Raw genomic sequence first — 14026 nt, 5'->3', positions numbered from 1 at the left:
CACGTCCTCATTGATTGGCCAACCACTATCATGTGATTTCCCCCACCCACCGTGCCAACATGGCGGCGCCCAGGTCCTAATTTGGGAAACGTGCACCTTGACTAATTCGGTTTTCTGTGGCTACGAGACCAGGTGAGGAGGGGCTGGGCAGTGCGGGAAGGGATTCAGACTCAGGGCGGGCCTGCACGAGGGCATCGGCTCCGCAGGAACCAGTCATCCCCAAAACGAGGGGTTATCAGCTTACCGAGGCCGCAGGTCTTCCTAGTTTCTACTTCATAGATATGTAGGACACCCCCGGGCCCAGAATGCGGCTCTCTGACCCTCTCTGTGCCTTTCCCCGCCCCCCGAACCAGGCTTGGCGGACAGAGGCACCAGCGGATGTCTCATGCAAGGATCGTTCTGTGGCTAAGCCTCACTCTCCGCCCCACCCGTGTGCTCTGTACAGCCCGGTTTTTCGAGGGGCAGTCCCCAGGGCTGCCGAATCCAGCAGCGATGGAGAACGGCACCGGGCCCTGCGGAGAAGAATGCCCACGTGAAGTCCAGGAGACGACAATCACCGAGGGGGCTGCCAAAATCGCCTTTCCCAGCGCCAACGAGGTCTTTTATAACCCGGTGCAGGAATTCAATCGGGACCTGACGTGAGCAGGGGTCAGAGGTCAGCCTGGCATCGGCTAGTGGGTCAGTGTGGATGGCGGGGGCGGGGTATGAGCTAGTCCTCTGTCTCCCACCAGATGTGCTGTGATCACCGAGTTTGCTCGCATTCAGCTTGGGGCCAAAGGAATCCAGAGTGAGTGGAGGTCCAGGCTTCTGGCGGGCGGGGGTCACACAAGTCTTATCTCCCTGCCTGGGCCCTTCTGCCGCCCAAATCCAGAGAGGCTTCAGCCACATAGCAGGCCCTGGGTTCTGCTCCTTCAGCCTTTCCCCAGGGATTTCAGGGAAGATATTTTGGAGATTAAGGGGAGGTTTCTCAGAGAGGACTTCGTTACTCTCTGACTTGTGCCTCTGGGTGGCTGCAGTCAAGGTGCCAGGAGAGAAGGACACGCAAAAGGTGGTCGTGGACTTGTCAGAGCAAGAGGAGGAAAAGGTTGAACTGAAAGAGAATGAAGACCTGGCCTCAGGAGACCAACCTCGCACAGCGGCCGTGGGGGAAATCTGTGAGGTGGGGCCTGAGCATAGCAGCTGGCAGTCCTGGAATTTAGCGGGAGACAGAGGGCTCCTGGAGGGGGAGAGCTATAGGAGGTGGGTGGTGGGGGCTCCTTGGGGCCCAGAAGAGGATGGAGATGGAGGTGTGAGGGAGGTTTTCTGCTCACTCCAACAGGAAGGCCTGCATGTGCTGGAAGGCCTGGCAGCTTCAGGCCTACGTTCCATTCGATTTGCCCTAGAGGTGCCTGGGCTCAGATCTGTGGTTGCAAACGATACCTCTGCCCGGGCTGTGGATCTCATACGCCGGAATGTCCAGCTCAATGACGTGGCACACCTGGTACAGCCCAGCCAAGCAGATGCCCGGTAGGTTCTGGGCATCACAGCCTAGCTATGGGACAAGGCTGCCTGGGATCAAAATTCTGGCTCTCTCCTATTCTCACTCTATGACCTTGAGTGAGTGACTTAGCCTCTTTGAGCCCCAGTTTCCTTGTCTGTCAACTGAGAAAACTAGTTTTACAGGGGTTGCTGTGATGAGTAAGTAATAGATAATTATTGTACGATCCATACTCTGTGCCAGAAATAAGTAGCATTCTGGTCTCTGTTTTAACTTCTTATACTCCTTTTATTCATTCAAATGAGCCATAGTATATGCAGTGTCTGCTATGTGCCAGGCACCGTTTTCAGAGCTGGAAATGCATCAGGAAACAAAACAGGCAAAATTGGTGACCTTCGCAAGGTGACCTTCGCAAGAGTTGGCAAACAATAGCCTATGGGGCTCACAGCCTGTTTTTTTTGTTTGTTTGCTTGTTTGTTTTTTGAGATGTAGTCTCACCCTTGTTGCCCAGGCTGGAGTGCAGTGGCATGATCTCAGCTCACTGCAACTTCTGCCTCCCGGGTTCAAGCGATTCCCCTGCCTCAGCCTCCCGAGTAGCTGGGATTACAGGCACGTGCCACCACGCCTGGCTAATTTTTATTTATTTTTATTTATTTATTTTTTGAGATGGAGTCTCCTTCTGTTGCCCAGGCTGGAGTGCACTGGCGTGATTTTGGCTCACCACAACCTCCGCCTCCCAGGTTCAAGTGATTCTCCTGCCTCAGCCTCCCAAGTAGCTGGAACTATAGGCATCTGCCACCACACCAGGCTAATTTTTGTATTTATAGTAGAGATGGGGTTTCACCATGTTGGCCAGGCTGGTCTCGAACTCCTGACCTCAAGTAATCTGCCCGCCTCGGCCTTCCAAAGTGCTGGTATTACAGACGTGAGCCACTGCGCCTGGCCTAGCCTGGTTTATTAATGGCCCACGAGCCAAGAATGTTTTTTACATTTTTAAAGCTTAAAAGGCCGGGCGCGGTGGCTCAAGCCTGTAGTCCCAGCACTTTGGGAGGCCGAGACGGGCGGGGATCATGAGGTCAGGAGATTGAGACCATCCTGGCTAACACGGTGAAACCCCGTCTCTACTAAAAAATACAAAAAAATTAGCCGGGCGTGGTGGCGGGCACCTGTAGTCCCAGCTACTCAGGAGGCTGAGGCAGGAGAATCACTTGAACCCAGGAGAGGGAGGTTGCAGTGAGCCAAGATCACTCCACTGCACTCCAGCCTGGGCAACAGAGGGAGACCCCATCTCAGAAAAGAAAAAAAAATAGGCCAGGCGCAGTGGCTCACACCTATAATCCCAGCACTTTGGGAAGTTGAGGTGGGCGGATCATGAGGCCAGACGATCCTGGCTAACACGGTGAAACCCCGTATCCACTAAACATACAAAAAATTAGCCGGGCATGGTAGCGGGCACCTGTAGTCCCAGCTGTTCCGGAGGCGGAGGCAGGAGAATGGCATGAACCTGGGAGGCGGAGCTTGCAGTGAGCCGAGATCGCGCCACTGCACTCCAGCCTGGGCAACAGAGCGAGACTCCGTCTCAAAAAAAAAAAAAAAAAAGTTTCAAAAAGAAGAATATGCAGTAGGTACCATATATGACTCACAAAGCCTAAAATGCCATCTGACCTTTTCCAGAGAAAAAAGTTTTTACTTTTCTGACCCTACTAGAATCCAAATAGTAATCACAGACAATGAAAATTAATTAGCTGGGCATGGTGACTCATGCCTGTAATCGAGCATTTTGAGAGGCCAAGGCAGGAGGATCGCCTGAGGTCAGGATTTCAAGATCAGCCTAGGCAACACAGTGAAACCCCTGTCTCTACAAAAATTTTAAAATGAGGTCAGACGCAGTGGCTCACCCCTGTAATCTCAGCAATTTGGAAGGCCGAGGCGGGTGGATCACTTGAGGTCGGGAGTTCCAGACCAGCCTGGCCAACATGGTAAAACCCTGTTTCTACTAAACATATAAAAATTAGCCAGGCATGGTGGCACGTGCCTGTAATCCCAGCTACTTGAGAGGCTGAGGTAGGAGAATCACTTGAACCCAGGAGGTGGAAGTTGAAGTGAGCTAAGATCCCGCCACTGCGCTCCAGCCTGGGTGACAGAGGGAGACTCTGTCTCCAAAGAAAGAAAGAAAAAAAAATGTGTTAATACGTCTATAAACTGCTTGAAATGGTGTCAGGCAGATACGTCTTATATCAGTATTGTTGTTGTTTCAGATGTGTGGGCTGAGGTCCACATGGTGCTTTTCTTTTTTTTTTTTTTTTTTTTTTTTTTTTTTTTTGAGACGGAGTCTGGCTCTGTCGCCCAGGCTGGAGTACAGTGGCCGGATCTCAGCTCACTGCAAGCTCCGCCTCCCGGGTTCACGCCATTCTCCTGCCTCAGCCTCCCGCGTAGCTGGGACTACAGGCGCCCGCCACCTCGCCTGGCTAATTTTTTTTTGTATTTTTTAGTAGAGACGGGGTTTCACTGGGTTATCCAGGATGGTCTCGATCTCCTGACCTCATGATCCGCCCGTCTCGGCCTCCCAAAGTGCTGGGATTACAGGCTTGAGCCACCGCGCCCGGCCGGTGCTTTTCTTAAGTAGGAAAATTGTGCAGTTTAATAAATGACCAAGGCCAGGTGCAGTGGCTTACACTTGTAATCTCAGCACTTCGGGAGGCTGAGGCGGATGGATCACATGAGGTCAGGAGTTTGAGACCAGCCTGGCCAACATGTTGAAACCCCGTCTCTACTAAAAATAGAAAAATTAGCCGGGCATGGTGGCACATGCTTGTAGTCCCAGCTACTCGGGAGGCTGAGATACAAGAATTGCTTGAACTGGGGAGGCGGAGGTTGGAGGGAGCCGAGATCACGACACTGCGCTCCAGCTGGCCGACAGAGCAAGACTCCGACTCAAAAATATATACAATAAAATAAATAAATAAATAAGCCAGGACGTGAACTTGGGAATCTGCCCCCAGAGTTCAGATCCAAACCACCGCGCTGTAGGAGTTAATATGTGTAGGGGACAGAGAAAGTACCTGGTGCGGGAGGCTGAGGACCTGGCCCTCTTTGCACCCAGGATGCTGATGTACCAGCACCAGAGGGTGTCGGAGAGGTTCGACGTCATTGATCTGGACCCCTATGGCAGCCCAGCTCCCTTCCTGGATGCAGCTGTGCAGGCTGTGAGTGAAGGAGGTGAGGCTGGGATGGCACTGGGGTAGGAGCAGGGCCTAGGGTGTTGGAGGGTTCTCACTGCCCAGCCCCTCTCTACAGGGTTGCTGTGTGTGACCTGCACGGACATGGCGGTGTTGGCAGGAAACAGCGGGGAGACATGCTACAGCAAGTACGGGGCCATGGCCCTCAAGAGCCGGGCCTGCCACGAGATGGTGAGGGGCCCTCTGCCAGCCAGCCAGGGAGACCGGGGGACAGGTGGTTGTCTGAGTCCCTTCCCAATACACTTTCCCCCTCCTCAGACCTGCTCAGCTTCCTCCACGCAGATGGCCAGATGCATCCCAGGCTATTAACGACAGGCGTGTCTTCAACCCACGTAGTTCCTAAGAGCATGGGCTGATAATCGTGGTCATTTGGGGACAGTGGCTTTGGCCAGGATAAGAGTGCATGGCCACATTGTTTTAGTTTTCTGTATTAAAACAACTTTTCAAAATAAATATTTTTTTTAAAGGTGGTTTTTCCAGGACTGAGTTTAAATCCTAGCTTTGATGGTGGCTCTGGGCAAGTGACTTCACCTTTCTGGTCCTCAGTTTTTTCGCATCTGTAAAATGGGCACAATGATATTCTGAAGGCCGGGCTCAGTGGCTCATGCCTGTAATCCCAGCAGTTTGGGAGGCTGAGGCAGGTGGATCACTTGAGATCAGGAGTTTGAGATCAGCTGGCCAACATGGTAAAACCCTGTCTCTACTAAAAATACAAAAATTAGCCCGGTGTGGTGGCAGGCACCTGTAATCCCAGCTACTCAGGAGGCTGAGGCAGGAGAATCACTTGAACCCAGGAGAGGGAGGTTGCAGTAAGCCAAGATCACTCCACTGCACTCCAGCCTGGGCAACAGAGGGAGACCCCATCTCAGAAAAGAAAAAAAAATAGGCCGGGCGCAGTGGCTCACACCTATAATCCCAGCACTTTGGAAAGTTGAGGTGGGCAGATCACGAGGCCAGGTGATCCAGACGATCCTGGCTAACACGGTGAAACCCCGTATCCACCAAACATACAAAAAATTAGCCGGGTGTTGTAGCGGGCACCTGTAGTCCCAGCTGTTCCGGAGGCGGAGGCAGGAGAATGGCGTGAACCCGGGAGGCGGAGCTTGCAGTGAGCCGCGGAGCTTGCAGTGAGCCGAGATCAGGCCACTGCACTCCAGCCTGGGCGACAGAGCGAGACTCTGTCTCAAAAAAAGAAAAAAGGGCCACGAGCGGTGGCTCACACTTGTAATCCCAGCACTTTGGAATGCTGAGGCGGGCGGATCACGAGGTCAGGATATGGAGACCATCCTGGCTAACACAGTGAAACCCAGTCTCTGCTAAAAATACAAAAAATTAGCTGGGCGTGGTGCCGGGCGCCTGTAGTCCCCAGCTACTCCGGAGGCTGGGGCAGGAGAATGGCGTGAACCCGGGAGGCGGAGCTTGCAGTGAGCCGAAACTATGCCACTGCTGCACTCCAGCCTGGGTGACAGAGCGAGACTACGTCTCAAAAAAAAAAAAAAAAAAAAAGAAAGAAAAAGAAAAAAGAAATAGGCTAGGCGCGGTGGCTCACGCCTGTAATCCCAGCACTCTGGGAGGCCGAGGAGGGCGGATCACCTAAGGTCAGCTGTTCAAGACCAGCCTGGCCAATATGGTGAAATACCGTCTCTACTAAAAATACAAAAGAACAAAAAAAGTAGCTGGGCGTAGTGGCAGGACCCTGTAATCCCAGCTACTTGGGAGGCTGAGGCAGGAGAATCGCTTGAACCTGGGAGGCGGAGGTTGCAGTGAGCCGAGGAGTTTGCACCATTGCACTCCATCCTGGGCAACAAGAGCAAAACTCCGTCCGTCTCTAAAAAGGGGAAAAAAAAAAAAGATCTGACCCTGCTGAGTGTCTGATCAGGATTCAAGAAGACTGAGTGTCCACGTGCAGCAGCTCATGCCTGTAATCCTAGCACTTTGGGAGGCCAAGGCAGGAGGATCACTTGAGGTTAGGAGCCTGGGCAACATAGTGAGGACCCCATCTCTACAAAAAAAACCCTAAAAATTACCTAGGTGTGGTGATGGATGCCTGTGGTCCCAGCTACTCTGGAGACTGAGGCAGGAGGATCACTTGAGCCTAGGAGTTCAAAGTTATCGTGAGCTTTGATAGTGCCACTGCACTCCAGCCTGGGCCACAGAGGGCTCTCATCCTTGTTCCTAAAGGGTCCTGTCATCAAGTCAGCCTGGGAAATGCCATCTCCTTTCCCCTATCAAGAGTCTCACACTAGCAGAAAGGCCCTGGCTGTTTTCTTTTCTCTTTTTTGAGATGGAGTTTCACTCTTGTTGCCCAGGCTGGAGCGCGGTGGTGAGATCTCAGCTCACTGCAACCTTCGCCTCCCAGGTTCAAGTGATTCTCCTGCCTCTCAGCCTCCCGAGTAGCAGGCGCCCGCCACCACACCCGGCTAATTTTTTGTATTTTTAGTAGAGATGGGGGTTTCGTCATGTTGGCCAGGCTGGTCTCAAACTCCTGACCTCAGGTGATCCACCTGCCTCAGCCTCCCAAAGTGCTGGGATTACAGGCGTGAGCCACCGCGCCGGCCCAGGCCCTGGCAGTTCTACAGCACCCAGTATCCCTGCTTCATGCCCACAGATCCCTTGGGGGCGGGAACGTGGGTCCTCGGTAATGCTACAGGGCACAGCAATTATGCTAATCAGAATAGGCTGGGTCTATGCTTTCCTCACTCATTTAGTGTCCCCAGCAGTGCCACAGAGAGGGACTGTTGTGATTTTGCAGATGAGGAAACTGAGGCACAGAGAGGGGATACTTACCTGTTGCGGGTCCCACAGCCAGCACTCTCGGGGGTGGGCTTGGAGACCAGTGAGCTGGCCCTGAGCCTGTATTTGTGAGTACCATATAGGGCTCCTAGTGGGGTGGGTGGATAGTGGAGGGGAGGCTGACACCCACCCCCCGCCCCCAGGCCCTGAGAATCGTCCTGCACAGCCTGGACCTCCGCGCCAACTGCTACCAGCGCTTCGTGGTGCCGCTGCTCAGCATCAGCGCTGACTTCTACGTGCGTGTTTTTGTCCGTGTCTTCACCGGCCAGGCCAAGGTCAAGGCCTCAGCCAGGTCAGCCCCGGGGCCAGGGGCGGGGGGGTCGCGGATTGAGAGAGGAGACGGGAACTTGCCCTGGGGGATCTGGGCAGAGCCAGTCTAAGGGAGGATTGGGGTGTGGTGGTCACGCTGGGAACTCGTGGCCACTGATACCCCCCACAGCAAGCAGGCGCTGGTGTTCCAGTGTGTGGGCTGCGGGGCCTACCACCTTCAGCGCCTCGGCAAAGCGTCAGGAGTTCCCGGCAGCCGGTGAGCAGGGAGGAAGGAGGAGAAGGGGAGCCCCAGGGTTTTCCTCCCTCCCTACCAACCGCCCCTCTCTGTTTAGGGTCAAGTTCTCTGCAGCCTGTGGTCCCCCCGTGACCCCTGAGTGTGAGCACTGTGGGCAGCGACACCAGGTAGGGCGAGGCCAGGGGAGGCAGAGGAGCGAGAGGGTCTCGGAGGTCATGGTCCCTGCTCACCTGTCCCCGGTGCTCCCCCAGCTTGGTGGCCCCGTGTGGGCAGAGCCCATCCATGACCTGGATTTTGTGGGCCGTGTCCTGGAGGCTGTGAGTGCTAACCCCGGCCGCTTCCACACCTCGGAGCGGATCCGAGGGGTTCTGAGCGTCATCACTGAGGTGAGGGCTGGGCTGTGATGGGGGAGGGGCTCCACCTATGCCCACCCATCTCCACTCATGCCCATCCTGTCCCTCATCTCAGGAGCTCCCGGACGTGCCTCTGTACTACACCCTGGACCAGCTGAGCAGCACCATTCATTGCAACACGCCCAGCCTCCTGCAGTTGCGGTAAGAGCCCCTGGGGCTGGGAGGAGCCTGTCCCTGACCACAGGGTGGCCTGGGGCAAGTCCAGGGATTCTCATGCATAGAACTTGTGAGGGGGTGGGGAGAACCCTGTGCAGTGTCTCTTGCCTCTAACCCCAGTACCCTGGGAGGCTGAGGCAGGAAGATCACTTGAAGCCAGGTGTTCAAGACCAACCTGAGCAACATAATAAGACCCTATCTCTAAAAAATAAATTAAATAAATAAATATATATACACATACACACGCGCACACACATATACATACGTATGCATATATACACATATATATGTATATATACACATACACACACACGCACACACATATACATATATATTAGTCTGGCATGGTGGTACATGCCTGTAGTCCTAACTACTCAGGAGGCTGAGGCAGGAGGATCATTTGGGCTAGGAGTTTGATGCTAAAGTGAGCTGTGATCATGGCACTCCAGCCTGGGTGAGAACCTGTCTCTTAAAAAAAAAAAATTAGGCTAGGCTTATTGGCTCAGGCCTATAATCCCAGCACTTTGGGAGGCTGAGGCGGGCGAATCACTTGAGGCCAGGAGTTTGAGACCAGCCTGGCCAATATGGCGAGACCCCGTCTCTACTAAAAATACAAAAATATTAGCCGGATGTTGTGACCCACCTCTGTAATCTCAGCTACTCAGGAGACTGAGGCAGGAGAATCGCTTGAACCTGAGAGGCAGAGGCTGCAGTGAGCCAAGATTGCGCCATTGCACTCCAGCCTGAGCGACAGAGTGAGACTCCACCTCCAAAAAAAAACAAAAAAGTAAAGAAAAAGAAGGCCGGACGTGGTGGCTCACGCCTGTAATCCCAGCACTTTGGGAGGCCGAGGCAGGCGGATCACAAGGTCAAGAGATCAAGACCATCCTGGCCAACATGGTGAAACCTTGTCTATACTAAAAACACAAAAATTAGCTGGGCGTGGTGGCACGTGCCTATAGTCCCAGCTACTCGGGAGGCTGAGGCAGGAGAATCACTTAAACCCAGGAGGCGGAGGCTGCAGTGAGCCAAGATTGCGCCATCGCACTCCAGCCTGAGCGACAGAGCAAGACTCCATCTCAAAAAGGAAAAAGAAAGAAAAGAAATGAATTCTGTAGCCATGAGCCCTTGCCGAAGGTAGTCTGACCCACACTGGTCAGCTCAGGCTTTGGGGTCAAGGGGTCCGGCCTCTCCCTCACGATCCCTGCTGTCCCCCAGGTCGGCCCTCCTCCACGCTGACTTCCGGGTCTCGCTCTCCCACGCCTGTAAGAACGCTGTGAAGACAGATGCCCCTGCCTCCGCCCTCTGGGACATCATGCGTTGCTGGGTGAGGGCAGGGCTGACCTCATGCAGGTGGGAGGGCAGGTGGTGGTCACCTGGAGGTCCCTTGGGCCTAGTACTCCCTAACCTCTGACCTCTGCCCCCAGGAGAAGGAATGTCCGGTGAAACGGGAACGACTATCAGAGACCAGCCCAGCGTTCCGCATTCTCAGTGTGGAACCCAGGTAGGGGCAAGCACATGCGGGAGGGGCCAGGGCTGCCCATAGGCATGGGAAGCACACGTGTGTGCAGACAACACACATGCTGCCCCATCTGTGTTGACTCGTGCCCATTCTTCAAGTGAGATTCAAAATCTGCTGACTGGGGCTGGGTAGGTGGCTCACGCCTGTAATCCCATGACTTTGGGAGGCTGAGGCACCTGAGGTCAGGAGTTCAAGACCAGCCTGGCCAACATGGTGAAACCCCATCTCTACTAAAAATACAAAAAAAAAAAAAATTAGGCATGGTGGCACATGCCTATAGTCCCAGCTACTCGGGAGGCTGAGGCAGGTGAATCGCTTGAACCTGAGGTAGTGAGCCGAGATTGCACCACTGCATTCTCCGTCTCAAAAAAAAAAAAAAAAGGGAAAAGAAAATTAGCATTATCAGCATACCAGGGGTAGCTTTTTGTCCATTTTGTTCACTGTCTATTCCCAGCACTGAGAACAATGCAGGCACACAGTCGTTAAATAAAAATGTTTATTAGGGCCAGGCGTGGTGGCTCATTCCTGTAATCCCAGTGCTTTGGGGGCCAAGGCGGGAAGATCGCTTGAGCCCAGGAATTTGAAATCAGCCTGGGCAACACAGTAAGACTCCATCTCTACAAAAAAACAAAAAATTAGCTGGGCATGGTGGTACCTGCCTGCCGTCCCAGCTACTCAGGAGCTTGAGGAGGAAGCAGGAGGATTGCTTGCGCCCAGGAGTTCCAGACTGCAGCTTTGATGGCGATCACACCACTGCACTACAGCCTGGGCAGCAGAGTGAGACCGGATATCTTTATTTCATTATTATTTTTTAGACGGAGGCTCACTCTCTTGCCCAGGCTGGAGTGCAGTGATAATGATTTCAGCTCACTGCAACCTCCGCCTCCCAGGTTCAAGTGATTCTCCTGCCTCAGCATCCCAAGTCGCTGGTATCACAGGCACCCAGCACCACGCCCAGCTAATTTTTGTATTTTTGGTGGAGACGGGGTTTCACCATGTTGGCCAGGCTGGTTTCCAACTCCTTACCTCAGGTGATCCACCCGCCTTGGCCTCCCAAAGTGCTGGGATTACAGGCATGAGCCACTGTGCCTGGCGGAGACCCTATCTCTTTAAAAAAAACCAAAAATGTTTATTAGATGAATGAGAGAATCCTGACATGAGCAGACACCTCGTGCTGTGTGGTGGAGGCGGACAGGCCCTATGGGGAGTCGGGACACACTCGTGTGGCAGCTGCCCCCAGCCCCGACGCCCCACCCCTGCTTCCCTAGGCTGCAGGCCAACTTCACCATCCGGGAAGATGCCAACCCCAGCTCCCGCCAGCGAGGACTCAAGCGCTTCCAGGCCAACCCGGAGGCCAACTGGGGTCCCCGGCCTCGTGCCCGGCCAGGGTGAGTGGTGGTAGAGTTGGGGTGGGGCTCAGCCAGGGAAAGCAGAGGTAAAGGGCAGATGAGGTCCCACCTACTCCTCCCCTCGCACAGGGGCAAGGCGGCCGACGAAGCTATGGAGGAGACACGCAGGCTGCTTCAGAACAAGCGGAAGGAGCCGCCGGAAGATGCGGCCCAGCGGGCTGCCCGGCTCAAGACATTTCCTTGCAAGAGGTTTAAGGAGGTAAGGTCCCTCCTCCCTTTCTCCCACGACAGGACATGTGAGTCTCCCCTTTGGGCAACAGGGAGAGAACTGGGGGAGCTGGAGCCAGGCAAGTGCTTGGGAGTGGGCTTCCCATTCCAGGAAAGGAACCCATCAGGGGCTGCTGAGCTCGGGGCAGGGGTTTACACCCACCATCTTCCCACCAGGGCACCTGTCAACGCGGGGACCAGTGCTGCTACTCCCACAGCCCCCCGACACCCAGGGTTTCTGCTGATGCTGTCCCTGACTGTCCAGAGACCTCCAACCAGAGCCCCCGTGGACCTGGGGATGCCGCTAGGCCAGGCATAGACTGAACCAATAAAGAGATGTCACGTCACCTTCTCCCGATTGCCTGTGATTTGTGTATTGGTCCATACAGCTGCATGACTGGGATCTGTTCCTGTCTTCCTCTGGGGGTCGTTCGCCCCTGCCTGACTGCAGTGTTGAGCCTGTATGGGAGGTAGGAGCTGATCATCTGCACAGTGGTCGGCCCCTCTGCAGCGAAGGTCACTGAGCCACCCCAGAGTCGGAGCCTGCGGTTCCCGAAGTGGCCACGGTGCGGCAGCTGTGCGCTGGCTCCCGCGGGGGGTTCTGTCCCTCTTCCCCCTCCCACCTTCAGCGCGCTCCAGGCCGCGGGCTTGCGCATAGGGGGGCGCTCCTGCCCGGTAACCCCCACGTGTCCTCGCGCTGCTGCCTCCTCGCCGCCTGGTTTCTTTGGCCCAGCTCTCCAGGGGCCGCAGTGGCGGAAGCTGGACCGGAACCAGGCGCCCTGTGCATCCGCTCCAGACCAGGTGCTTCCTGCCCTGAGGCCCGAGGGGGCGTGCACACAAAGAGGGACCTCGCAGGCTGCTGCCCAGACACCTAGTGAGGGGGAGCTATACCCCTCCCTGCCCTCCAGAGCGGGCTTTAGTAACGTTAAGGAAGAGTTCTGGGGCAGGATCCCCTCTCTGGCTCCTGTGCCCTTCATCCCCATATGTAATGAGGCTAATCTTAGGACCCTCTTTGTAGGAATATCAGAGTTAGTTTCAGTGCTTAAACTTTTTTTTTTTTTTTTTTTTTTTTTGAGGCAAGGTCTAGATGTATGGATGGCCCAGGCTGGAGTGCAGTGGTGCAATATTGGCTCACTGCAACCTCCACCTCCCAGGCTCAGGCCATGCTCCCACCTCAGCCTCCAGAGTAGCAGGGACTACAGGCACACACCACCACAACCAGCTAATTTTTGTATTTCTTGTAGAGATGGGGTTTCGCCATGTTTTCCAGGCTGGTCTCAAACTCATGAGCCCAAGCAATCCGCCAGTCTCAGCCTCCCAAAGTGCTGGGATGACAGGCATGAGCCACCACGCCTGGCCTTTATTGCATAAAACTTTAGTTCCTGCTGCTTTGGAGGAAAGCAATGGAGGTGTTGATCGTGAGGTCCTGTGCTCCGCCCCATTCCTGGGGGGGTGGTAGTAGTCCTGGTGCTGGGTGCCTGCCTGGGGGCTCTTGCAGTTGCCCACACACATGGGCCAAAGCATGAGTATCAGAAGTGGGCGGCAGTCCTGTAGCTGCTGCGGCCTGGCTGTGCCCAGAGCCTCTCCCTGTGGGAAGCTCCAGTGGGATCTTGAGGTTTACCACCAAGCCAGGATACCTGCCCCCCATGAAGGGTTCGGGTGCTGTGGGGTGAAGGCCACGGACCACCAAGTTGGAGTTATGTGATGCTGTAGCCAAGAGGCCTAGAACTGTGGGGACCTGTTGGGCATCTACTGGAAGGTCACACCAGCCTCGACACCCTAGGAAATCCAACTTCCCACCCCACCCCCGACAGCCATGGCACTTCCTCTCACCCTCCTGGGCTTGGAAATGTGTGGATACTGTGCTGAGGGCTTGGGACACCTGCCCAGGCTGGACACCCAAGGCCAGACTGTTAGAACTGTTTCCCTTTGGGTGCCCCACTCCCGGGTAGGGGTGGTGGAGAGGCGGGAAGGGCCTCTGTAAAAAGAGGAACCAGGCTGGGTGAAGAGAGGAGAAGGTGGGGGCCCTGGGTCACGCGGCCCCAACGGGCCGGAAAGGGCTCTCCCTCACCCCCATCAGCATAGACATTCGGGCAGGGAGTGTTCAAAGCCAAAGGGCAGACTCAGAGGACATAAGAGGAGGCAGCTTCCCTGCCTCAGTTTACCCCCGGTGTGCATCCAGGCACCTTCCTCCCCGGCTGCCCTCGGGCCCGGGTCCCCAGAGGCCCGGGGTCCCTCCAGTGCCTGGGGGAGCGGAAGGCGAAGCCCTGAGGGGTGGCGGACCGAGTCCTGCCAGCGCCGGCTG

At 55.1% G+C, this 14026-nt stretch overlaps 1 protein-coding gene across 7 annotated transcripts; it reads left to right on the top strand.

The window, feature by feature from the left end:
* Window positions 1-44: 44 nt before the first annotated feature.
* On the top strand, window positions 45-12073 carry TRMT1 (tRNA methyltransferase 1). Of its 7 annotated transcripts, none has more exons than XM_015123062.3 (17): window positions 45-132; window positions 446-638; window positions 732-787; window positions 1017-1159; window positions 1319-1506; window positions 4581-4696; window positions 4775-4887; window positions 7653-7801; window positions 7949-8035; window positions 8112-8181; window positions 8266-8400; window positions 8483-8568; window positions 9802-9910; window positions 10011-10087; window positions 11374-11493; window positions 11584-11713; window positions 11899-12073. In XM_015123062.3, the coding sequence occupies exons 2-17, from the start codon at window positions 493-495 to the stop codon at window positions 12043-12045; spliced, it is 1872 nt and encodes a 623-aa protein (XP_014978548.2). In that variant the 5' UTR covers window positions 45-132; window positions 446-492; the 3' UTR covers window positions 12046-12073. The 7 variants fall into 7 exon arrangements, with proteins under 7 accessions (XP_014978548.2, XP_077833797.1, XP_002808218.3 ...); XM_077977671.1 differs by having other exon boundaries at window positions 11584-11750; window positions 11871-12073; XM_002808172.4 differs by having other exon boundaries at window positions 354-638.
* The last annotated feature ends 1953 nt before the right edge of the window (window positions 12074-14026 follow it).

The sequence above is a fragment of the Macaca mulatta genome, chromosome 19 (assembly GCF_049350105.2).
Source record: "Macaca mulatta isolate MMU2019108-1 chromosome 19, T2T-MMU8v2.0, whole genome shotgun sequence".
NCBI lineage: Eukaryota > Metazoa > Chordata > Mammalia > Primates > Cercopithecidae > Macaca > Macaca mulatta.
This window is presented reverse-complemented; position numbering and strand designations above follow the sequence as displayed.

Bases quoted from the DNA above. Each gene is read 5' to 3' on its own strand.
- TRMT1 (XM_077977670.1), top strand. From the start codon at position 379: ATGTCTCATGCAAGGATCGTTCTGTGGCTAAGCCTCACTCTCCGCCCC. The intron at 4,697-4,774 runs GTGAGGCTGGGA...CCCTCTCTACAG, and splicing joins GCAGGCTGTGAGTGAAGGAG to GGTTGCTGTGTGTGACCTGC. The intron at 8,401-8,482 runs GTGAGGGCTGGG...CCCTCATCTCAG, and splicing joins TTCTGAGCGTCATCACTGAG to GAGCTCCCGGACGTGCCTCT.